The 25,090-nt window shown below is 49.4% G+C and overlaps 8 protein-coding genes across 8 annotated transcripts; 5 read left to right on the top strand and 3 right to left on the bottom strand.

Moving 5' to 3' along the window:
* Positions 1 to 536: 536 nt before the first annotated feature.
* Positions 537 to 1,824, top strand: TRUGW13939_01961 (uncharacterized protein; the record flags this gene model as incomplete). Its single annotated transcript, XM_035485157.1, has 2 exons — positions 537 to 1,570; positions 1,638 to 1,824. The coding sequence occupies 2 exons, from the start codon at positions 537 to 539 to the stop codon at positions 1,822 to 1,824; spliced, it is 1,221 nt and encodes a 406-aa protein (XP_035341050.1).
* Positions 1,825 to 3,697: 1,873 nt separating this feature from the next.
* Positions 3,698 to 4,112, top strand: TRUGW13939_01960 (uncharacterized protein; the record flags this gene model as incomplete). Its single annotated transcript, XM_035485156.1, has 3 exons — positions 3,698 to 3,764; positions 3,821 to 3,880; positions 3,940 to 4,112. The coding sequence occupies 3 exons, from the start codon at positions 3,698 to 3,700 to the stop codon at positions 4,110 to 4,112; spliced, it is 300 nt and encodes a 99-aa protein (XP_035341049.1).
* A 1,564-nt stretch (positions 4,113 to 5,676) lies between these two features.
* TRUGW13939_01959 (uncharacterized protein) lies at positions 5,677 to 7,346 on the top strand (the record flags this gene model as incomplete). Its single annotated transcript, XM_035485155.1, has 8 exons — positions 5,677 to 5,742; positions 5,808 to 6,058; positions 6,119 to 6,202; positions 6,267 to 6,587; positions 6,645 to 6,702; positions 6,760 to 6,837; positions 6,903 to 7,127; positions 7,188 to 7,346. 8 exons carry the CDS (start codon positions 5,677 to 5,679, stop codon positions 7,344 to 7,346), a joined length of 1,242 nt encoding a protein of 413 aa, XP_035341048.1.
* Positions 7,347 to 7,402: 56 nt separating this feature from the next.
* TRUGW13939_01958 (uncharacterized protein) lies at positions 7,403 to 9,202 on the bottom strand (the record flags this gene model as incomplete). The annotated part of the gene is made up of 4 exons (XM_035485154.1): positions 7,403 to 7,735; positions 7,793 to 8,309; positions 8,369 to 8,831; positions 8,896 to 9,202. 4 exons carry the CDS (start codon positions 9,200 to 9,202, stop codon positions 7,403 to 7,405), a joined length of 1,620 nt encoding a protein of 539 aa, XP_035341047.1.
* Positions 9,203 to 9,654: 452 nt separating this feature from the next.
* On the bottom strand, positions 9,655 to 13,623 carry TRUGW13939_01957 (uncharacterized protein; the record flags this gene model as incomplete). Its single annotated transcript, XM_035485153.1, has 5 exons — positions 9,655 to 10,256; positions 10,315 to 10,417; positions 11,556 to 12,533; positions 12,583 to 13,419; positions 13,492 to 13,623. Coding segments are annotated over 5 exons (2,652 nt in total), but the record flags the coding sequence as incomplete, so codon positions are not given.
* A 1,703-nt stretch (positions 13,624 to 15,326) lies between these two features.
* Positions 15,327 to 16,989, bottom strand: TRUGW13939_01956 (uncharacterized protein; the record flags this gene model as incomplete). The annotated part of the gene is made up of 3 exons (XM_035485152.1): positions 15,327 to 15,540; positions 15,592 to 16,846; positions 16,911 to 16,989. 3 exons carry the CDS (start codon positions 16,987 to 16,989, stop codon positions 15,327 to 15,329), a joined length of 1,548 nt encoding a protein of 515 aa, XP_035341045.1.
* Positions 16,990 to 17,463: 474 nt separating this feature from the next.
* TRUGW13939_01955 (uncharacterized protein) lies at positions 17,464 to 19,417 on the top strand (the record flags this gene model as incomplete). The annotated part of the gene is made up of 3 exons (XM_035485151.1): positions 17,464 to 17,564; positions 17,631 to 17,766; positions 17,819 to 19,417. The coding sequence occupies 3 exons, from the start codon at positions 17,464 to 17,466 to the stop codon at positions 19,415 to 19,417; spliced, it is 1,836 nt and encodes a 611-aa protein (XP_035341044.1).
* Positions 19,418 to 19,917: 500 nt separating this feature from the next.
* TRUGW13939_01954 (uncharacterized protein) lies at positions 19,918 to 21,858 on the top strand (the record flags this gene model as incomplete). The annotated part of the gene is made up of 1 exon (XM_035485150.1): positions 19,918 to 21,858. One exon carries the CDS (start codon positions 19,918 to 19,920, stop codon positions 21,856 to 21,858), a length of 1,941 nt encoding a protein of 646 aa, XP_035341043.1.
* Between the last annotated feature and the right edge of the window lie 3,232 nt (positions 21,859 to 25,090).

Here is a 25,090-nt window from a genome sequence, read left to right as displayed (position 1 = left end):
TGAGGACGGGCGAGTCCGGGTGAAGCTGGGAGTGAGGCAAGGACAGCCCAGAATAATTGTCTGACTCTGGACAACTGGTGTGAGGCTTGACCACGCGCTGCTGGGCTCCCCAGTCACGGTGGTGCGGCCCCCTCCATCACGGCGTCTTCTCCCTGCGCCACGACTGCAGCTCCCCTCTTTGCCTGTCAGCTCCTCTTTTGCTCCCTGTCAGCTGCCCCCCCCCCGGTGTTGTGTTGACAACTTAACTACCTGTTGACTGCCAGCAGCATCCTTTTATTCATACGTGAAAAATCGATTGAATTGGCCTGCATAATACTCTAGTAGTAGTATATGCACATTCCGCCGCGAGCTGCTTGTGTACAGTGTGCCCCCCGCCCACGAATGCGTCCTGCATTCTTGGCCCATGCTAGTGACCAGAATGGGTGCAAAATAAACAAGTCAATTACTAGTATTTCAGACTGATCCTTTGTTCTACGCCTACGCCATCACCTGTTACAGTGGGAATTGGAATACGTACGTGCAGCACAACAAAGAAAATGCCAGGCCCGACATATCAGAGTCGGAGTCATTCCAGCGCAACTACAAGCAGCGATGCGTCGGAGCACTCGAAAAGCACGGCGCCCACCGTCTACAGCCACCGGCCTGTTGTCAAACAGGAAGAGGAAGAAGACTCATCGCCCTTTTCTTCGGCCGACGCGCGCAGCTCCAGCGCGACGTACGCCTCGACCGTGTCGTCCAGCGACGATCTGCCCAAGCAGCCCCGGTACGAGGTTGCTGCTGTCGCGGACCGACAGGAAGTGTTTCCCAGCAGCGCAATCCCCTCAAACCCAGCGAGCTTTGCAGATTTGTTCCCCTCGGCGCGCCGCCTGCTCATCCGCCATGACGACTCGACGCTGGACGGCAACATGAATCTGCGGGTTGACACGATGCTGATGCGCGGTGACCGCATGCAGCAGCAGAAAGAAGTCACCCTGTTCCATCTGCGAATGCACGACCTGCGCAGCCGCGTCTTCTCGCTGCGCCGCTATTGCCGAGACTCGGGTCGCGAGGTGTGTCATTGCCGGCGACTGAGCCAACCGGCGCCCTCGCTGGTGCCCGTTCTTCGCCGGTCGTGGAGTGTGCTGTCTGGTCTGCGGCCTGGTTCTAGTGGTGGTAAAGGGTCTGTCTTTAATCGGTACTCCTTGGCTGCGGACGAGGACGCTGCCAATGACGAAAACAACGACGGGATCAACAAGTCCGAAACGCTGTCCAACACCATGCTCCTCGAGTTCTCCAACTATGCCCGCGTCGAGCTGAGCCGGACCGGTGTGAGCCCGCTAAAACGCTACGAGTTTGAATACTGGCGCACCAGATACCAATGGCGGCGCGAGAGCCGCAGAGAGGGTGACTATAAAGAAATCTCGTACCACCTGGTCAACCTCGACACGGCCAAGGTGGTCGCGCATATTGTTCCGGAGGTGTTGACGCCGACGGAGATGGTCGAGGAGGAAAGCAAGGGAGGATGGGTTCCACCGTGCTCGTTGTGGATTAGTGATGCGTCGGCGTATGAGAAGATGCACGATATTGCCGAGTATGTCCTCTTCTTTTCGTTTTTTTTTCTTTTCTTTTTTTTCTATTCACTAACGTTTTGCATCAAGTGTGATTCTGGCTACGGGCATCATCGCATTAGCCGACGACAGCATCCGACGACGGTGGCACAGCAAGCGCCATCTCATTCTGAATCTTGCCAAAAAGCCGTCGTTTATGCGCAACATGGACCTAGACTCACTCGGCGCGAGACGGTTTATTGACGAGATGTTTCACCGCCGCGGGTCGGCGAGTTGAATTGACACAGTACAACGACAGAGCTTATTTTTATAAGTCGATACGACAGGTCGGCTTTTTGTATGTTTGATTAGATGGGAGCTTTTTTGGGGGGGGTTTTTTATTTCATAGCGATAGGAGGCTTTTTCGTATTTATTCGTTTCGGCCGTGTATACTCGATGATCATAATGATTTTTCCACATGAACGTGGAATATAACCACAGAATAACCACTGTTTATTGTGATGTGCTGTTTGGAAATGTTAAAATTAGGGCTACAGCCGAAAAGGGCAAGTTCCGTTCTTGGAAATACGCCTTGATTATTATTATTATTATTATGCCCATGACTTTTCCCATTTCCCATTGCATTTGGCTATTTACACTTGCATCTACCATTTGCCAAGCTCTAGTGCTCTTCAAAAAAAAAAAAAAAAAAAAAAAAAGGAGGCTGGATGGACGGATGGATGGATGGATGGGAATGCAGGTATGAATGCCCAAACTGGTGCTACTCCAGGATGAAGCAGCGAATCATGGCTAGAAATATTCCGGTTTTTTTTTTGTGCTCACTGCTCGCTTGGCTCCACGTCCGCTTTTTTTTTTTTAAAAAACCCCTCTACATGGTGCAATATTATTAATGTACATGACTGGTGCTAGTTTTTACTCAGTGGGTGGCTACTGGGAATAAAGATCTGTTGAACAAGACTGAAGAAATCGCATTCATAGTAAATAGTAAAATAATTAAATCGGGAGAAATACCAAAAAAAAAACGTGCGTGGAATGACGTATCCCCCCGCGAATAACCTCGCAAAGAATACAGTAATATTATGCAGGTGGCTTTTTTTTTTTTTCCCTCTCTAATTTTCTGCAACAGATCGATGTGCTGGCAAACATCACCATCGTCATCATCCATTGCTACCAGTTAATTCGAGGCTGCGGGACCCGCTTGTGGCACTCACTGGCTCTTGTATCTTCGATTCTCCGCTTCGGGTCTCCATCTGAAGAAGATGATGATAATATCGGGTGTGTTATTAATATTAATATCACCAGTATTATTATTTATTTATTTTCCTGGTAACATGTGCTCTGACGGAAACCAGCATGAACTGGCGCCCTACTTGACGCCGTGATATCCCCTCACTACTACTTACAGTACTAGTTAAACAATAGTAAAAAGCACGAGAGACTAATCAGAATGGATACAAAACTAGCCCCTGTCACATCCCGAATCGGTCCATCACAGTCTGTCTCTCTCTTTTTCCTATCACATCCCTGTCTCATCACTTTTGTTGGCTGCAGTCTTACGTTCTGCTCTAAATCTTCAACTGTGCGGCGGCCCGTCCCATCTGCCCTGCAGCCCATTATGATCCGCATTTTTGTGGTTTTTTTTCTTTTGTGCCCTGTTGTTTTTTGTTTGTTGTTGTTGTTATTTGCCTCCACCGGTTTAGTGGCTAGGGGAAAAAAAAAAAAAAAATGATGACAAAATCTGGAGGGGTCTTTTCCCCCTTCCCCTCTTCTTTTTTCCACCCCCTTCGAATGACAGCGAACTGTTTTTGGGACCATGGAGCACTTGAGCTGTTGGCATGCATATTGAGTAGTAGTTACTAGCAAAGTAGTGCTGGAGGAGGGGCAGCCGATGATTCCCTGCTTGCAGATAGAGAGACAAGCCAACGGGATTTAATGGGAGCTTCCCCGCTGCCATCATATGTAATCTACATATATATATATTTATATATATCAATGAATATATATATTTGTCCATGTCTTATCTTGACTTGACTTGATCCGACTCTCAAACTTATCTATCAAAGTTGACTTTTTTCTGTTCTTGACTGATCAATTGATCAATTGATTAGTACATATATACTTGAGGCTATCCTGCTGGCCTCCGACACAACATGTCTGCTGCGGCGCCTGCGAGTGCTCAGGGAAACAATCGGGGTAGCTGGCAGGACCGGCTGAAGGGTTTGTTTACTGGAAGTTTTAGTTTTTGTGTCCTGTACTAATATGTTCTGCAATAGAACATTGCCGGGCTGCCAAGTTGCGAGAGCCCTTGTTTCACATTGTGTCTGACCGGCGAGGTATACACACACACTCTCTCTCTCTTTTCTTTACACTCTGTGTGACTGACTCTATTCAGGAGGACGAACAGCCTGGTCCAGCACCGTCGACGTAGCCGGCCTCAACATCGCCGCGCGATACTGGTACGATGGCCAGTATCTCAACAACGCCCGCGAAGACGCCGCCGAGGTCGCCCTGCAGCAGCTAAACGCCCAACCACCGTCGTCGACGACCTATGCTGGGCAGTTTTGACCCCTTTATTACGAAGAAACGATATCATCAAATTCGATTCTTTACTTGAAGGACGAGTCGATCTTATAACGACGCGCATGCACCGCGTCCCCGTCTTGAACTTACTGTACGACCAACAGAGGATATGATCTTGATCTGGTTTTGAGGATGTCCACGTATATCCTTTGATTCTTGCTGTTTTTGGGTTATTATCACAGCTCTGTCACTTTTTTTTTTTTTTTGTCAATATGCGATGCGTTATTGGGATTTGTATATTTCTGCTGTTTACTATTATTGAACGGCTTAATTCGGACTTGGGAGCTAGGCTGGGAGTTTTTCTTTTTTCTTTTTTTTCTTTTTTGCAACTTCATTCTGGCGCATGAAATTGAAATTGCTAGGAGTTTGTTTACTTTCTCAGGGATTTAGTTAGTTAGTCCATAGCATCATGAGTCATTTAGTTAGCCAAGTATCAATGCCACAAGCAGAAATTCGCTGGCTGGTTACACAACTTTTATTTTCTCTTTGTTTTTTTTTAATTGCCGCCTCATTTCTTTTCCAGACCACAACAAACATGCAGCCTAAAAACATTTTTGTTAGGCTGGTCTCGCCCACTGCAAGGCGTTTGGGTACCTAACTAGTAACTTAGTTGGTTCCCTCGAAAAAGTTAGCTAACTAAGAACTAATGCTGGGCCGAACGGGCCGCTCTGCATGCGATGTTTTTTTGTGTGTGTTTTTGCCCTCTCTTCCCTTATCTCTTGCATTGGTTTATTCTAAATCAAGGCTGTTAATAGTAAGGCGGCTATGGATTGATTGGATGTGGTTGGTTCTTTTTTTTTTCAGGCTGGGCGGTTCATCATCACATGCATAATAGGCAAAGACATATGGGAATGTGCTCAGCCTACCGGGATTCATGGATCGTTTTTATTTATTTTTTTGAATGTTGCAGTTGGGTTTTTATGGTGTGCATTGGGTGGAGTAATCCTGGTATGTACCTAATTCTATGTAGAGTATGGATATTCCTGGCTTGTTCGGTGTTGTTCGTCGACTCGTCGCTTTGGTGGATGCGAATGTCGCCCAGTGATCAAAGAATTGACTAGCATTTACCTAGTATGTGTATATCAGGTTACATAGATAGAGTTACTCCGGACCTTTTTTTTGTTTTGCGGCTGCTATATCTGTACGCCTGTAGATTCAAGCTAGAACTGGCAGTAGGTTCAGTAGGATTCCGCATGGTTACAAACAGTAGTCGGTATTGACCCTTACGGAGATGCTCGGCGAGCAGTTGACAGCGTGGGCCAAACGCAGGGACCCGATGACGCTGTTGCAGGCAGCAGCAGCAGCAGCACTAGCAAGCAGCATGTCATATACCACTTGCTCTCTTAGACCAGTTGACTACTATACGGATGCTCTTGTATACAAGGAACCAACCCCGCATTCATTCTTACGTAAGTATCATGACTAAGCCACAAGCGAAGATTCTCTCTACTGCGGCATTCTATCAAGTCAGCATGTCAACATCCAAACATCCAAAAACCTAATTAATCCTCCTCTTCTTTAGACTTCAAGTCAGTGAGTTCCAGGCAGAATGGGTAGCACGCCGGCCAAGCCCATGCCCTCGGCCCTGACTTTTGACCTGCATGCCAAATGCTCCGTAAGTCCCTACACCCAAAGTCTTTGATATATAAAACATGTATAATATTAAACTGTTCAAACAAGACAACAAAAGCCCGCGCAAGCACGCTGCATCTCCCGCACGGAGCCGTGCCTCTGCCCATCTTCATGCCCGTCGCAACCCAGGCGTCGCTCAAGGGGCTGACATATGACCAACTCCGGAATACCGGGTGCATGCTCTGCCTGAACAATACATATCACCTGGGTCTAAAACCCGGGCAGGCGGTGCTCGATCAGGTTGGTGGTGCGCATCGGTTGCAGGGCTGGGATCGGAATCTTTTGACGGATAGCGGGGGGTAATTCTTTCCCTCTTCTTTTTTTTTGTAGCAGAAAAGGTCTTGCTGACTAGAAGTAAGGTTCCAGATGGTCTCGCTGCTGAAACTGGCCAAGGTGACTGAAGAAGGCGTGCGGTTTCTCAGTCCGCATGATGGCACGCCAATGTAAGCCATTATAATCCAGAAAAAAAAAATCCAAAGAAATAATGATTTTTTAAAAAAAAAACAGGCTCCTCACCCCCGAACATTCCATCTCTCTACAAAACTCCATCGGCTCAGACATCATCATGCAACTCGACGATGTCATCGCCACAACAACCCCAGACGCTGCCAGGATGCAAGAAGCCATGGAACGCTCTGTACGCTGGCTAGACCGCTGTATCGATGCACACAAGTACCCGGAACGGCAAAACCTGTTTTGCATTATCCAAGGCGGGCTTGATTTAGATCTGCGTCGGCGGTGCTGTGAGGAGATGGTTGCGCGCGATACGCCGGGGATTGCGATTGGAGGACTGTCTGGGGGGGAAGCGAAAGCTGAGTATTGTAAAGTGTATATCTCTTTCTTTTCCTTCTTTTTCTTTCTGTCTGGATTTTGATGACAATCTAGTGTCGACACATGTACGAGCCTGCTCCCCGACGACAAGCCGCGATATGTAATGGGCGTGGTAAGTCCCTCCTCTCCCTTCTATACAGCATGCCCAAATCACTCAGTCCAGAAATAGGGATACCCCGAAGACCTCGTCGTCTCCGTCGCTCTCGGCGCGGACATGTTTGACTGCGTCTGGCCGACACGAACTGCTGTACGCCAATCCCATCTAACTTGAAACTTCCAATCTTGTATCCCTTTACTAAGTAAAAAGCAAAGCGCTTCGGCAACGCCATCACTCCGCACGGCGTAATCAACCTCCGAACCACCACCTTCGCCAACGACTTTGCGCCCATCCAGCAGGACTGTACATGTCCATGCTGCCGACCCAAAACGGACGGTGGGTTGGGCATCACCAGAGCGTTTTGCCATCATCTCGCGTCAAAGGAGACTGTCGGTGCACATTTGTTTGTCTTTCCCAAAAACTATTCCAGTAGAGTGAAAGTAAGTATTGACAGTAAAAAAAAAAAAAACAGACTCACAATGCACAATGTGCACTACCAGCTCTCACTAATGAGCTCTATCCGACAAGCCATCCTAGAAGACCGATTCCCAACATTCCTACTCGAGTTTTTCGATAAATTTTACGGCTCGCGACTGAAATCGCCGCAGTGGGCGGTGGATGCATTGCGTGGAGTTGGCGTTGACCTTTTACAAGAATAGAAAGAAGAAGAAAAAAAAAACGTATCATTTGCAAGTCTTTTTTTTTTTTTTTTAAGTTACATGCTATCTTCACTCCACCGACTCCTCGTCTTCTTCCACGCCTCCATCTCCTCCTTGGCGCCCATCCCGCGCTCAACCCACTGCCGACTACCCATCTCGGCGAGCCGCGAGAGCGCGCGCGCAAAGGCGAAGCGCTCTTCGTCGCCCGTGAAGATTGATGTGGATTTGAGCGCGGACATGGACAGGCCCAGATCGTCCATGAGCATACGCATGTCTGAGGGGAGAGCGCTTGTTGCGTCAGATGAAGAAGAAGAAGACGATTTCTTCATTTCGTCTTCGGACATGAAGACGTTTTGGAGTGGGACGGCGCAGGTTAGGACCAGTTTTGCCTGTAACACTGTGTGTTAGACTACATTTATATACTTCTGTAGATGGAAAAGAAATACCTTGCTTTCATACACCGCGTCAATAAACGTGATAAACCTCCGTGCCAGATCGCGCTCGCGGATCGTCATGCCAGGCACATCCGTGACAATAAATGCATCATAATGCCTCACCAGCTCAAGATAGTCGGCAGCGCCCGTGGCCCGGCCAAGCAACTGATCAAAACTGAAGCGCGCAGCACGGCCACTGGCCAACGGAACCTGAATCTCGCGGCCCCAGACCTCGTGCGTCGCCGGGTGCGGCGGATCCTGTTGGGGGTCGCCCAGGTATGCGAACCATTTGTCGGCGTGTTGGGCGGCTGCGTTGTCGAGCGGATGATGATAGACACCAGAAGGCGGGCGAGGGATTTTGCGGTAGTCTGTTTCCGAGTTGAGGTTGATGACTTCTAGTGCTGTTTGGAGCAGCTTGATGCAGGGGATGAAATGCTCGCGCTGGATGCCGTTTTTGTATAGCTCGTCGGGGTGCCGGTTCGACGTTGTGACCATCACCACCCCGTGCGACATGAGCAGTTCGAGGAGTCTGAATCGTCAGCTTCATACATTTTTTTTTTCATAAGGCAGAGAGAGAGAGAGGACAACCTTCGCAGAATCATCGCATCCGCCACATCAGTACACTGAAACTCATCAAAACACAGCACACTCGCCGACTCGGCAATATCCGCAGCCACCATGGGCAGCGCATCAAACTGCGCTCCGCGGCCCTTTTTGGTTGCATGCAGCTGCCTGTGCACGCCTTGCATGAAATTATGGAAATGAATCCGCTGTTTTGTGCGGATATTGGCCGGTATCGTATCGTAGAAAAGATCCATTAGCATGGTTTTCCCACACCCGACATCGCCGTACATGTACAGTCCCCTGGGCAGATTTTCTGGTACACTGGTCCCTTGTTGCTCGTTTTGCGCGTTTCGTCGGCCAAAGACTGATTTCCAAAATGATGGTTTGTTGTTATCTTGGTCGAGCTCGTCCGGCGATGGGTGCACGACTGCCGGAGGCGTATATGATTTGAGCGCATCGTGGAGGGTCTGCAGGTTCTCTATAATAGCTTTTTTTTTTTTTTACTGTTAGTATACTTGTTTAAATATATAGTACAAAGTTGTAGGAAATACCCCGCTGGTGCGCATCATCTCGCAGCAAATCAGCCTCGACCCGCCTCTCATACTCTTGCATGGGCCCAGTCTCTGGCGAACCCTGCGCAGTCGCAAAACACCTAATATGGCTGGAGACCGCAGTATTACTCGTATGCGCGTGGTCCAGCACTCTCCGCGACAAGGTGCTCCGCGGTAATAATCGGTTTGCCGAGTGTAGATGATGATATTGTCGTCGCGAATAATACCGTGGTGTTCGTATTTGCTGGCGCGTTCGCGACATGTTTCGCACACATGCTGTGCATGCTCTCGCTGTTCTTGTATGCATGGCGTCTATTATGTATAACAAAAGAGGAAAAAGCTGTTGGCCGAAATCCAGAAGAGAGTCAAAGAGTGAGTGTTTCTCGGTCACGCGGCAAGCGGGAAAAAACGCGGGACAACCCAAGGCAACAGGGCGAGACAAACGGGAACGTATCAAACGCTATGCAAAAGAATGGAAGAAGAAGAATGGGGTCTTGTCTAAATATGTACAGGGACCCAGGGTAATGATCAAAATGCTGAACGTGAAGTAGAAAGTAAAGGTCTCGGAGGAAGGAAAGAAAGCCGATCCTTCTCCGAGGTTTACTCGTTCCGTTCCGATGGCGACACGTGATTGGGCCTGCCCTGAGTGCCTGAGTCAAAGTCGTCAAGTATTTGGAATATCAGTCAAATCTGTATTTGCAAAATATGCAAGCTAGAACCGTGATGAATAAATGCGCAATATTATAAGTCATATCAGCATCAGCGTCGAATACGCCTGACCAGCTGATCATACGGTAGACCCAAAAGCTCCCTCCCCCCTCGCGGCATATCAATATACATTGGCGCATGAGCCAGCTTAACGACCAGCATGACCGCCCACATCAAATACAGCGGTTCAGTAATCACCGCCACTTTGGAAAGAACATTCGGCCCAAAGTTGTGCAGCACCGCCAGGGCCAAAAACCGCGCCAGATGCTCGGCGCCTTCACTGTCCGGACCAAGAACACAATTCCGAGAGGTATAAAACCCAAAATTTGTGGCGCACAGTCTGAATGCTCTAAGCCGTAATGGCTCGAGCATCTCTGTAGAGTGCTGATGATGTCCCAGCCACTGGCGCCACAGCAACGACCAAATCGACCGAAAAACGGGCCTCTGTAGCCATGCAACCCATTTTTCGTTGCTGAGGAGGGTGAGTCGACGACGTAGTTTGTATACGTTTCTGATATAGGCCTTTCGTAAGGCCAGTTTTCGTTTTCGCTTTGTTTCTTCCTCGCTGATTGGAGCTTCGAAGATGACGGTGTACGGTATTGTGTTGTTATCGTCTCTTGTTGACGGTGGGTCTGTTGTGGAGGAGGTATTCTCTAGACGTTTGGATCTCTAGTTAGCCTGTGGCAGCAGTATAGTTTAAGTGAAGCAAACCTCCATCGGTGTCAGGGTTGCCGTTAGGGCAATAGCCCCCTCCTTGAGTCCACTCCGCAAAGACCCTCTCATACTCTTCATCTGACATTGCCATGGTTGAATACTGCGTAATATTATGGCAACACCACCAGTCCGTAATCACCGTTGGAGTTGGTTGTAAATCTGGACGGTCGGTGTAGAGAATAAATAGAGTATGACGAGCGAAGCTGTTTAGAAAAAAGCAAGTTGTAGTGGCAGAGTCTGAGAGTAAGGTGAAGAGGAGGGTAGAGTAGAGTAGAGTGAAGAGTATAGTAAAGAGAAGAGAAATGAAATCAAAGAACAGAGGATTTCAAAGAGTAAGAAAGAGGAACAACAGGAAGGTGAAGGAGGGACGCTTCCACTGCCACATGCCGGACAGACAATGTTGCCATGCGATGCTAAACAGACATGATGCCAAACAGACATGCAGATATAAAACTGCCGGATAGGCAGCTATGACATGGCATACAAAGAAAGAAAGAGCCTGTGTGCTGCTAGCTCTGCTGTGTGAATTGCTCACACCTACACAGTGTGCAGCTTTCTTCTCTTCTCTTCGTAGCTTATTTGAGCAGGATTTCCGACAAACAAAGATCAAAATATACAGGGCTGCTATATTGAAATAGTTATTTGAGCCACATTTACTATGCATATGCATATATAGTTCAAATTTTTATTTATCCTAGTCAAGCAAGAACCATGTGTAGAGAGTGGAGCACAATGCACTTGTTTCCTGTGCAAGTGCAATACAAATGATATAGGCAGATGAATAGCTTAGTACATTCATGTTTCATACTCATACTCTTATATTCTCACACAAGCCTAGTTTTATGTCACATCGCAAGATCCCTCTAATATAGATCAACAGCTAAACATCATCGACAGTAGATGCAACAGAACCCAAAAAAAAAAGACAGACTAGAGCTGTACAATCTCAAAGACAAAACCCAAGAGCTGCTCATACTACAGAACAAATTTCAATTGGGTATAGCACAGGTAGCACAAGTAGCACAAGAAAAAAAAAAGACGAGACGTCTCGCCAATGCAGAATTGCAGAATCCGATGGAAGCTGGACCGGGTATGATGGAACAAATAAAATGAAACGGCGTGTAGAAGCATATAGACAGGAGGGGGGAAGGAGAAACATAATCTCATCAGTGCAAAACCAAAATCAACAGCGCCGCCAAAAATGCGAAACCACCAGAGAAAAAGAAAATCTAACTGACAGTGACAGTGACACGGAGCGTCAATTTCGAGTTTCGTTGAAGCGCCGTGTCCAAATCATGGTCACTCAGCATGTCCAAAAAGTTATTGCTCGCCTCGTCTCGGTACTGGACGGTCCATTCGTCAGTAACCTTGAGTCGGTCGCGCAACTTGTCTTGCAGCTGCTGAAAGTTGATGTCGCTCGGCACGCGAATGGCAATAATGTCATCTTGGAAGAAAACCTTGACCTTGATCGCGTTGGTGCTCGACGTGTTGGATGCCTGGGTCAGCGAGCTCGCCTGTCGGTTCATCGCGGGGGGCTGCAACTCGGTGCGCGATTGGGATGCCGAGTGCGGTTGTTGGGAGATGGAGGACTGCTGGCGTTGATGGGGTACCCGAGCAGCATTGGAAGCTGGATATACCGCCTGTGCTTGGGAGACGCTCATGTGCGCCTGAGAGGACTGTCGCGAATGGGTGGAAGGATCCTGACCAGAAGATTGCTGAGAGGCGCCGGAAAGGCGATACGGGTCGGGCTCGGCATTGGGGTCAATCTCAAAATCGCCCTGGCGAGGAGCAAATAGATCACACACGAGGAAAGAGCGAGCAACGTGTGGCGGCATTGTCAGAAGCTTCTTGATGTACTCGTCCAGGTTTTGGCGTCTTCCATTGGAAATGGCGTCCGTGACGTGCGTCACCGGGCCAGGCATGTATGGCAAGGTCCGCTGCCGGCCATTGTTTCCTGCCTCGTCCTCAAACTGAGATAGCAGATTGATCTGGAAGTCATAAAAGTCGTGGTAGAAACGACACAGCTCCCAATGAGTGCCGTCTTCCATCTTGGCTTCAATCACATACCAATATTTATCGTTGTCGAAACAGTATCGTGGGATGGACGCCGAGACCGGAATGCGCTCAACGTTGTCTAATCGCGGGGGTTTGGCGTGAGACTGATGGTGGTGTTGCTGCTGCTGAGCAGGATAGCCTGCTCTGCTTTCGGCTCGAGGCTGATACCAGTCAGTTTGAGGTCAGAGTGTAAAATGGGATGGCACTTACCGGCTCGTTCTGGCGATAGGGCCCTCCGTTGGAACTGATGGACATTTTCTCCATCCCATTGGGCAGCGCCTGCATAGACGACGTCCCGGGAGAAGCGTCCAACTTGCCGAGCGTGATGCTACTATTCTTATACTCGGCGGTCATTTTCTTCCATTCCTCCACACGAGGGACGCCTGCCCGTTTGACCGCGTCGAGCGGATCCGTCACGGCCTTGCCCGTCGACATGTCCTTGATCTCGATGAAGGAAACTGGAATAAGACCGGGGCCGCCCAGGCGTCCAATGGGCTTGGCGACAAACCATTCTGGGTTGGACTGGGCGATGACAATAATGGCTTCCCCCGCCTTGGCTTCCAGCTCGTCGGGACGCTCGGCGCGGAAGTCATACTGGACAACACCATAAACCATGGCGCCGCCGCCGCCACCAGCTCTACCGACAGTAGACATCCTCAATGCGCCTTGCCTAGTGGTGTTGGTAGAATCGCGACGCTCGTGGTAGCCGTTGTGGTTGTTGTCGTTGTTGTTGTTGATATTATTATTGTTGATGTTGATGTTGTTGTTGCTGGGATGGACGCTGTGTTCGGCGAAACCCGAGTCGTAGTGTTCCTGCGGGGGCGAGTCCTTGGAACCGCCACTGTGGCGATCCTTTTCGTTTTTGTGCACGACTTCAAAGAAAGAAACGGGCACGAGGCCACGGGCGTTGGGGACGAGCGGATTACAGGCCTCGTACCAGTCTGAGTCGTCTTCGCGGCTCAGCACATGAAAGAAATCGCCTTTGCGAAAGGCCAATTCCTGGAGGTTGCCGGGTTCGGGCTCGTAATCGAAGAGGGCTTTGATGACCTGGTTGTTTTGGAGTCAGCTGGACAAGGAAAAAAAGCAGTAGGAAGAGAACAGCTGCAGCCGGGACAGTACCTTCTTCGGCGGCAGGATCGCGATAGCCGACTTGGGCGTGATGGAGACGTGGTGGTGGTGATGATGCGATTTTGAGGAATCTCTGTCGCCTTTTAGAGACCGGCGAATGGCCTGCGCGGGGTGGTGGTCAGCCTCGGCAATCAATCAATCAATCAATCGCGCGAATGTATATAAAAGTACATATATATAGAAATATATAGATATATATTCTATCAACGAATCAAAAAAGGAGAGCGAGCGCGATCAAACGGCAGCTCTCCATTGGCGAGTTAGGTGTTTGTTTTTGAGAGGAGCAGGGGGAAAAAGAGAAGGAGCAAAAAAAAAACCCCCCCCAGAAAAAGAAGAGGCCGGAATGCGCTCGAACACGCAGGGGAATATATCCTCTGTGAATAAATAAAAAAAAACAAGGGCGTATAAAAAGCGAGAGGAGAGAGCGAGAAAGGAAAAAAAAAAAAGTGTAAAGGGAGGGGGAAAAAGCGAGAGCAGAGAAAAAGGGAAAGAGGGGCGTTACCTTCATCGTGTGCGCGCGCGCGGACTAAGGACAGGGCCAGCCGATGACTCTGTCGCCGTGGTTCCGGTAAAGAGGGAAGAGTGTGTGGGAAAGAAGAAGGAATAGCGGTTTATCTTATTTGCGATGGAAGCGGTACTTGTTAGGAAGAGAGAAACGAGAGAGAAAAAAGCATAATCACGCCGGGGCCAATGCGACAAGCACGCTCAGGTCAGGATTCCAGGCACGATTTGTCCAGGGTTGGTTGGGCCACGGTTCCAGGGAACGAACGGGCGGGCGGTATTTAATTGTCCCACATAAGCATGGGCATGGCTGTGCACTGGCGTAGATGTGGAGCGTGCTATACGGGGTCGCTGTGCATGCAGCAGACAGTGGACACAGCAGTAGTAGTGGTGGTGGTGGTCGTAATAGCAGTCGTAGTAGACTTCGTGTCAAGTGAGACAGTGATGATGGCAGTTCCTGTGCTGCCTCAGGCCTCAGGCTTCAGGCCCAGCCAGGCGGGCGCCCGCGTGGGAGGGGGCCGTGGGGGTCCCACACGCCCGGGTCCCGTTCTTCTTTGTGCAGTATGTAGATAAAGAACAAATATACGACACTACGAGTTGGGACACCGAAGCAAAACATATGCATGTGCATGGCAGTGCTAGATAACCAAGTATGGCTGTGTGACTCCGGAGTAGCAAGTAAGTACATACTAGCAGTACGTACTGTATGACACAAGTACAAATGCATGCATGTCCAACGGTCCAGGCCGGATACAGCCAGTACTCCCTCCCTTTGTCTTTCTCTCCGTGGCTGGCTGGCTAATCCGTACTCAACTAGTTAGTTCCCCCTAATAATGAAATAATGACCGCATTTTCCGAATTGTTGTGCTTAACAAAACAAAAAACGAAAAACCAGCCCTAACACTATGGCCCCACTTTCAGCCCTGCCAGCCAATCGCCGGCCGTTGGGCATCAGCCCTCTTCACCGGTCTTTATCGATAAGCCCGCTGTGCCATCGCGATCGACGACTACTACGTACTAAGTTATGTACTCTAATGCTATCTACGTGTGCAGATCGTCTTCGTCCGTGAAAAATATTCACTGTTGGATTGATTGACTGTAAATAAACTCCAGTAGTGTAATGTCCAGGGCATCTCTAATATACTCCACAACCCAGAGTCCGAAGAAATGCAACGCAAAAGGAGACCTACGTGTCGCAAAAAAAAAAAAGAAAAAATGTCGAAACAATGCAGCAGGGGTATTCAAGGTACGTATCAGGTCACGCGGCAAGGGAAAACAACGAGGCAAGGACGAGCCGAAAAGAACGAGCTCAAGGGTTAGAAGCATCAGATTTGCCCCTTGATATCGACCACCCGGAACGCCTGGCCCTTGGCATCTTCAAAGATTCGTCCGGCCTTGGCCGTCAGAAGCCGCACATGGCCATCCCTCTCTTCCAGCAGTTCGCCAGAGCCATGCTCAAGGACAAACCGCGCACTCTGTTCGTCAGATTCAAACCCTAGCTCTTCCGTGATAAACCGAATCTTTACGTCAGGTTTGTATCTATCCTCAGTTAGCATCCAAGTATATTTTTTAGAATGTGTAGGCACTCACGTTTTACAGATGCAGGCCAGCGCCGACAGCCGCTCGCGGTCAACAAACATGTCAACCAGGTACGCTCCCATGTTGGGCGTCTCCAGATACAACTGGAAAAACCGATGGTAGTTGCCCAGCGCCAGGGCCGACCGCACATCCAACGCATGTTTGACCGCATGGTCCGATTTATCTGCTGTGGTTAGATCTGCCAACGCGTCGTTCATCGCCGTCTGGTTGCGCGTATAAATAAAATAGAGGATACGATACGCCATAAATTCCATCGGATGCCCGCCCAGCTTCTGGCCGTACAATGCCCGGAGCTGCGTCTGGCACTGATTATACTCACCGAGATCTCCCTTCTCCAGCGCAATCCGAGCGTGGATCTCATACACGCTTACCGTAAACTCATTCCGGATCCGCTGCACCGTCAGGTCTTGTCGCAGTGATTTGAACTGGTCGCAGATGTATCCGTAGTTGTTTTCCTTCCGCCACTTCTTCTTCAACAGATCCAGCGTCTTCATCAGCACTGCCAACGGACGGACAACATCCGGATTCGGCGCGCTCGTCAATCGGAAATATCGTTTCTCCAGCTCCTGGCACCGCCCAATAATCGGGCCTTGCATCGCACTGGGAGGGGGAGACTCTGACCGTGTGGATTCTTGATAGCCACCCCCAAACCGTTTTTTCCGGAGCTCCAGGTTGGCCTTGGACTTACTTGATGCCGTGCTGCCGTTCGTATCTACGCGTTGCCGCTTGTCAGTGGCCGAATATGCAATTCGCTCTTCCAGTGGTTTCCGGTTATTAGTCTTTCTCCAGGGCGGCGAGGTGTCGTCATCCTGCTGGAACTCATTCGACTTTCGCTTCTTGGATCGTTCGTCCTGCCCGAGACCAGACTTCATCGCGGCAACGTCCGCAGCGACTCCCCACGGTGTCGAACCCATGGGATTCATCAATGCTTTGTTGCGCTCGTTCTGGATCATGACTTGTGGTAAAGGCATGGAATCCCAGTTGGTCGTCTCCAGAGTGTTGCTTTCGGCTGCTTGTGTGATCACTTGCTTCAACTTCTTCTCCAACTCTTCTCGGCTGACGCCCGGCACCTGGTTGTCATGGACAAAACTGCGTTGAACCCAGGAGCGTACAGCAGGGGGAAATGTTGAACGCATACGATCCGCTGGGGGTTGTGTAGGGGTTGGTGCCGAGTTGTGCGGCGCAGGGGCCGCACTGTATTGGGCGTGAGGGCCAAGAGAGCGTCGAGCTTGTACAGGTATGTATGCTATGGAAGAGATAGATGTCAGCTCGGTCTGTCTTTTGAACAGAAGCGAATAGAGGAGGCATACCTGGGCCGGGGTAGTTTGTTGTTGTCGTCGTCGTTGTCGCTGACGTCGACAGCCGCCATGGCGGGGCAGTCGAACTCATTTTTAGTAAGTCTAGAATATGTAAAGTAGGATGGATGAACAAAGAAAATCGGAGCGTTCCGAAACTTAGGGTCTACGGTGGTTGTAAAGGACTGGGATGTCGAATAGCAGGCAGGTCCAAAGTTAAATAAGAAACGGGTGGAAAATAGGGACGAATGGTAAAATAATATGAGGCTTGACACGTGAAGCAGTCAGGGACGTCGTGTGTGGTCGCTCAGGGTAGGTGGCTGTAGTGAAGACAAAGTGAGTTGAAAGTTGGAAGTGAAATCTAAGTCGGCACAGGTCAGGAGACTTCGCTTAGCGTGAGTGCTGCCTGACAAAAGTGGCACCAAGAATGCTTGGCAGCCCCCCACCTTCCACCTTCCCGCTATCAGTTAATAGCATCAGCGCCCGCCCGCGCCAAGAGTGTCTTCCACCAACTCGCTGTCAGAAGCCCAGCATGGTGCTGATCTTCTCTTCCACCACTGCAGGCTAGATGTTCTTCAAGCCACTTGATCTGACGACAGCACTTCGTCCATCTTTGCTCCCCGACGAATCCCTGCTGTTTGTCCAGGATGCAGTGGGCTTGTATGAAGGGTACGCTGTACCATTGTGACCCCTCTATACCAACCGCATACTGAAAGATGAGCTGCAACTCTGCAGGAAATTCAAAATCCCATCTTATCAACATGGCCATGCCTACCTGACATCCCATCGCGTTTGCTACGTTGCGACCGACGAGCCGCGCAAGTACTCGGTTTCCATCGACCTTAGAGACGTTGACCGTGCAGAACACCAAGTATGATCGCTCCGCAGCATACTCTCCACTACCAGTCACTCACATCCTCCAGGCCGGTTTTCTAAAGTCATCAGCAAAAATTACATTATTCCCCAAGCCGCAAAAGCGCAGTCTCATCCAGCAACAGAGCACCCCACCGTCAGCTTCCAGCGGACAGGCATTAGCTTCGAGAGGGGCATCACCGAATCCTCCCAAATCGATAAATGCTACTTGGGTGTGTCCGATATGTTCTTTTTCCAACCCGGTTCCATCCAACTTTGAGGCTTCCGCGTCGCCACCGATCCCACCTTGTCTCGCATGCGGGATAAAACCGCCATTGGCTACAATCTTAAAGGCCACAATAGCTGCTGCCACGAGCAGAGATTCGCCAGGGCCGACATCTACCACAGATGCGGAACCTTCTCAGGGAGAACAAGCCGAACTTGGCACGGCTGAATCACATAATCTTACCCCGCGGGCACGAGCCATTCCGTCGCCATGTCCAAGGTGTACCTTTCTCAACCACCCATCCCTACGAGAGTGTGAAATTTGCGGTGCTTCACTTTCACCCGCAGGCTCCAACAATGAAGCCACCACAGCTGGGCACCGCACCGAGTCACCTGCCCCTTTTATCGACCAGGCAAGCATAACAAATAAGGACATAAGCGAAAGCATCAAGCTTTCGTTCAGAGAAGGTGGAGATAAGACATTCTACGAGCGCCTCAAGAGCTGTTTGGTTCAGCGGAAATGGCTTTTACAGAATGCTCCTCCCATACCCCAGCTATCTCAGTCGCCACATCGAGGGGATGCGTATGATCCATCCCCAAATCGCTCTGGACAGTCGACGCCTCGTCCGTCAGCGGTTGGAATCGCCGGTCTAGAGCAGCGAGGTCTTGAGTCTCGCAAAAACACCGAGCTAGTAATTGGCAACGCCTTTGAAGACTTGGAGGCCTTGATGGCGTCTGCCAAACAAATTGTCTCCCTTGCGGAGACGCTAGCGTCGGAATCTGGCATTTCCGGCAATGGTGGTTCTGCCGAAGCGAGCGCAGTTCTTTCAGAGTCGGCTGCCGCTTTAAATATGGTCACGACAAAGGACATGCTCGGTTCTGGGGCCGAGAATCTCTACCTTTCTGAACTCTCACGCAATTTAGCAGAGTATTTGACAGATGACCGCACAGGAGTTTTACGCAAAGAAGGCGGTATCATGAGTCTCATAGACCTGTGGGCTTTGTTCAACCGCACTCGCAACGGCGTCGAGCTTGTAAGCCCGGCAGACTTTGAACAGGCCGCACAGCTGTGGGAGAAACTCAAGCTACCCGTTCGCTTACGCCGTTTTAAAAGCGGACTGCTCGTCGTCCAGCCGTCCAACTGGAGTGACGAGAAGATCATCCAACAGCTTGACGAGTGGCTGCAAGAGCTCCGCCAGCAACCGCCTTTTGAAAGCGCAAATTGGAACTGGGATATGTATGGTCGCGGAATCACTGCCCAAGAGACTGCGCAGCATTTTGGATGGAGCGTGGGAGTCGCTGCTGAGGAGCTGGAAATGGCCGAGGACAGAGGAATCTTGTGCCGCGAGGAAAGCATCGAAGGGATACGATTTTGGAGGAACCACTTTCTTTTTGGGGATAGTCATATAGAACTTGAGCAGCAAATGCTGCAGCTAGGGCTGTAGATAGATTAATATAACTAAACTATGCCAATGCTCTGATTACAATCCATATTGTTGATGTAGACACATGTGGGGCGGACCTGGTCGATAGCTTTATCAGCTACCCCACCCCCGTCCTCCCGATAAGACCGGCCTCGTGACTGTTCTGCCTAGCACAGCTCCTCGACCAACAGACATCCTGTCATCTATCATCTTCATTCCAAGAAACGCCTTTTTTCATCAAAGTCTTTGGAGTCAGAGACTCGGGACCAATTACTCGCGGTGGTGAGACCCTTTTAGCACCAAATCATCCGTCTGGTTGAATCACTCATTACCCCCCAGGGATTCGTCATCCAGATCCGCTACGTTCCTTCGAATACATCCCAATACAGAGATATCTCTACAGAAATCTACAACACGAGAAAAAGCAAATTGTTTTCAACCATCGTCGCGAGGCGTTTGGATAATAGCATCACATCATGAATACTCGTTGCCTAGTCTCGCGGCGCCCATCATGTCCACCAATGCTTCTTCTTCTCCATCGAGATGCCTTTACCGGCGCCGAAAGCCGGCTAGCTTCAAGACTGACCATCTCCGTTCCAGCATCGAATAGACACCTAGGCAGCGTTCGTGCAAGTCAATGGTGCACCGGTTGGCCCTACTGGCGTGGTAGCCGCGGCCGCCGTGGAGCCCGCGAGGACGACTTGGACGAAATGTCGAGAAAACTTCAGGAACTCTATACGAAAATAAGCCACATAAACAAACGGAATCTTGCACATCACAACCACTGGCGTGGCTGGGGTAAGCACGACCACACTTCTGAGAATCATCGTGGTCGTTGGCGTGCTGGGCGAGACCGGAACGAGCGGAAGAATAAGTCGCCAAGTGGTCAGCGAGGTGAATTTGATGATATTATGAAGAAAATCGAAGCTGATCCATATGAGTTTTTGTTTGGGAGGAGCAATGAATACCTGCGGCTTCCGAAGGCTTGGTCGCCGTTCTGCCGGTCGTTTCTGAATATTGGCGGCTCGGCTCGCGAGGCACAGCCAAATACTGGCAGTAGTGCTGGTGAAAAGGCTGCTAAAAAAGGTGTCGTCATAGACCATGACAGCAAGCATGCTGATATACTGTCAAGTGATTCTAATGTGACCGACTCGGTCACGCCAGCAGTACACGGTCCAGAGCTTCAGTTTGACCCAATCAGTGGAAAAATGATACCGCGCAGTCAAACTGTGGATAAAGAAACTACAAACGAAAATGAATACATCGATATTCCTGTGAAGGCTTTCTCGAGTTCTGAGACATCTTCCCCTGAGAAGCATGATCTTCCGTCTGATAAGATGGTTGATGCACCATTTCAGAACACGAGCAGGAATGACATTATCTATCTAGAGGACGCCAGCAACTATACTCATAAATCAGCAGATGGGAAAGCTAGCGTTGTCTCTACTCAAAAGCCAGATATTGATCGACAAGCCAGCAGCCCAATAACAGACCCAAAAATCAGGCAATTCTCCGATTTCGACGACGAGGACATATCCCAGCTGAGTGCCAGCGACATTCGAGCTTCCTTTGCCTCCAGAAATGAAATCTCCAATGATTCTGTCGAGTCCACGCACGATGCATCTACCGAGCAGCAGCAGCAGCAGCAGCAGGTCAATGAGGCCGCGAAACACGTCAAGGGATTTAGCGGAAACATGCACTTGCTCAACCAAGAACTCACCGATTTATGCGCACGCCTAGAAGAGTATTCATCTGCAGATGTGGTAGAACCGGATCTATATCGCGTTCTTGCCTACGACCCGTCTACATCAGAAGTCGTAATTGCAGAGACTACATCGTCGATCCATGCAACCGGGGCAACCCTGCCTCCATCCGAGGTGATGCTGAGCATAAACAATCCTGCGAAATTTCTACCCTATTTTGCAAAAATGAAGAACGATGGCTATGAGATTGTGTCCGGGGGTGATAATATTCTTGTCTTTAGAAAAGGGCCGTTTGGCAGCGGATCGGATTTTATTTCTACCCAAAGCGCGCCTTCTAGGATTTCCAATATGCCAATGGGCTCGCAGGCAGAGGCCAAGGCCAATACTCTTTCAAATGCGGATGACTTGATTCAGCCTATCAAGGCAGAACCCAACCCTTCTTCAAATTCAACAACAACAACCACCCCAAGAATCGTCCGCCGCCAGGAAACTATATACACCGGCGGCCCACCAAACTGGTCACCATACCCACCTCCCTCACCTTCTTATAACCTAGACGAGGAGATCTCCAGCTTAAAAACAAAGTCTGAATCATCTTTTGGAAAGACGATCCGGCGTGTCTTTTTAACTGGTTTTGCGACAGCCGGAGTGCTTTATGCTGTTGGCGTGGTGTGTGAGTATTTTCGCACTGGTGGCCAGGATGGCTTGGGTCCGGAAGGGTTTACTGCGTTTGAGGCTGAGCGAAAACGACGGGATTAGGTATATTTGATTTTGTGGACTGGGAATTTGTATAGTAGTAGAAGTAGTAGTAGTACTAGTATTACTCGCCACTCTTATCATCTCTACTCAATCAACTGAAGATTAACTGACGACACGGCTCTTTTCACTGTAAGCAAGTTCCAGCGTGATTAAAACTGATGTCGCTTGCTAGGGGTGTCGCCTCACTCTGTCAACTATGTTACTATACCTGCCGACATTTTTCCATGGGGAACCACTGATATGGATGTTTGGTATATGTATCTCACAGACCTGTCTGGGTGGCAACATCCACACAATTGATAATAATTAATTAACTTACATGATTATTGATTGGTGTTAAATGGTATGGAACAACATTGAAATTACATGTAACTAGTTGACATCCGTGTTACCAATTGATGTATCCAAAATAAGTAGAGAATTAGATATATATTTTTTATATTTACTCAACACATAACAATCAAAAATCTCAAACGCCAGATCACAACAACAACTCAAACCAATTATACAAAACATATTTACATTTTATTTTCCAATATAATATAACATACAATAACCTAGAGAGAAACGGCATTGGGTTCTTATACGTGTCAAATGGATCATGGGTTATGAATGCCGCTTGACAAGATAGCAAGATATAATAATGAATGACAAGTCATTACCACTAAACCGACTAATACGATTAACACAAGGAAAAAAATAATTTGTTCAATGGAAAGATTAAGGACTCGCTAGAGTTGTCATGCATGTTGTTTACAGCTAGAGACGCGGTCTCAGTATACACACATCACATCACATATAGCGTGTTACACATCCACATACCACGCCACGGTTCTCGACATTGGACACACGCATAGAGAAATTGCTAGGAGGTACCGTGTACACCTGCACCTGTGCACTTGAATGGGGATTGCACAATAACAAGGTCTCGGCACAGATTGCTAATATTAAATACCCCGTAACGTGGATTATCCCGTAGGAAGGAACAATGTGTGGCTACCCGGAATTGCGGTGATGTGATGTGGATTACTTTTTTACACAAATTTACGCTTGGGGCTCACTTCTAACAGAAGTAGTACTCCGTAATCGTATCCTGTTGCTGACTTGTTGGCTTGGCCATTGCATGGCAGATAGCATGCCTGATCACGCCTGAATCGGGACCCAGCAAGTTGCCAGATGCAAATGCTAATGTAGCTTCTTGGCAGGGGTAGCTAGACGGAGAAAAAGTCCGAAAAGAAGTCCAGACTGCAGACTAGCATTGCGTGAAATGACCAGAGCTATCAGATCATTGCAGTTTAAGGTCTTGTTTTTTGGACTTGGAAGTTGACACTTGACCTGAGCTTTGGCGATCGCCAATGGACATGAGCGAGTTGTTAGGATGGTTGTAAGATTCGTAACTAGTTTGTTTGTCGTGATCTTGAGACCTCAAAGTCAGACGGCTGAGTCTGGTCCTCGGTAGAGAGCATACAAGATAGCGCTTGCAGATCCAAGCCCGACTGATAAATCGCAATGATCGATGATGTCGATCGCCATTTCACGCGTTACAACTTACATGAGAGGCAAAGGGCCGGAGAATAACTAGTCTGGCCTGGACGACAGTGATACGGGAATGGCTCCGGTGTTGGAGGGGCCCGCTACACCTGCAACGGCAAAGCTGCGTGGCCCAAAAGAGCGCCAGTCTTAGGCTCTTAGGCTCTTAGGCTGATAGCCAGGGTGGGAAAAAATGCGCACATGTGTCACGTTCGTTTCTGGGTTAGCAAACGTGCTTTGCAGGTTACGAGACAAGCGAAAAAAGAGGACTAGTACGTACTAGTGAACGCAGGCGCGCTGGTTAGTCAGGGGTCAAAGACCTTCGCTCTCTCAGTATGGATACCGTTGAACGAACCTGGCTAGGCTGGTCCGGCATTCTTGATTTTGGGTTTTCCTGTCGCGCGACGCCTCATCAGACTCCAGAGATAGAACGGTCATGGATCGGTGTGTATTGGCGGACGAGGCTGGATCATCGGCGTCGCAAGGGTTGAAGAGAACGCGCGTGCGTGGCGCCAAATAACAACAGTGATGATGTGGGAACAACACACGCAGTGGGCCGTCATAGGCTGCTGGATGTTGGCCCGGAATTCCAGAAGGCGAAGAGAGCGCGTCAGATGATTTTTGGCAAGAAATACGTATTATTATTAATGCGAGGGGGAGAAGAAGAGGAACTCGGTCGGCGGGTTTTTGGCGGGCATGTAACCTACGGACTGCTCTGCACACGCAGACAGCCATCCTGCCACGTCCAGGCACCGCCGTGGTGGGGCTTGGCGCTAACCGTCGACCACTGGGGGTGGCGCTTGCCCCTGCGCGCCTTGCCGTTTTTGGGAGATACATAGCCAATAAGAGCCAGTAGTAATTTCGCGGGTGGAGCCCAGTTTTATTAACTCAGGGTCCATGTGAACGTATACAAGTATGTTACCAGAGGGTATGCGGGAGTTAGTTAATTACCGTACTCCTATGAAAAGCGATGTACGTAGTGCGTACCACACTACTACTACTTTCTTCTTGATGGTGTTTGCTTTGTGCAAGCTGCATGCTAAGCCTCCCAACATGCTTCGAATGGCCGGGGCCGCGGCCAGTCGACTAACAGCTCTGGCGCCAAGTCATGGTTGTTTTGGTTTAGCCGTTGCACATCACTCAATTGGCCCTATGGTTCGGTTCCTTCTGCAGCTACAGTCCCCTCATGGTCTGTTCCTGCAGTAACATGATGCGTTGGAAGGAATGGCAGTAGTGTGTAGACATGTGCGCAATAGACTAACAGTCAAGAAGACGGACCATCAGCATTGTCATCAGATAGAGCGTAAAGGTAGTAAACATGCCCGTTCCACCAAGAAAAAACAACAATTTCACGAGGCCCACCTGCTGACGGTTCGTGATTGACCAAGCTTATCGGGCTCTCAGGACTCCGACCCAGGCGGCCGGGGCTGATTGGGGAAACGATTTTCTGCTGACAGAGCTTTGTCGTCAAGGATGCAGCGGAGAGTAATAATAACAATAACAATAATAATGAACGAGTTGGCGAAATAATCTATCGATCGAGGCTGGAGAGTTTTGGCCAAGCTTCGAGTAGCTGTATCAGAGGAAGCAAGGGGCTACTCAGTATTCGTGCAAGAGAGTAATTAATGATTATTGTAGGCAATACGGGCGTAACAGGCCATTACTATGGCGTAATTACTGGGTGTGACGGCTAGTCGCTGGC

The sequence above is a fragment of the Talaromyces rugulosus genome, chromosome I (genome assembly GCF_013368755.1).
Source record: "Talaromyces rugulosus chromosome I, complete sequence".
In the NCBI taxonomy this organism is placed as follows: domain Eukaryota; kingdom Fungi; phylum Ascomycota; class Eurotiomycetes; order Eurotiales; family Trichocomaceae; genus Talaromyces; species Talaromyces rugulosus.
This window is presented reverse-complemented; position numbering and strand designations above follow the sequence as displayed.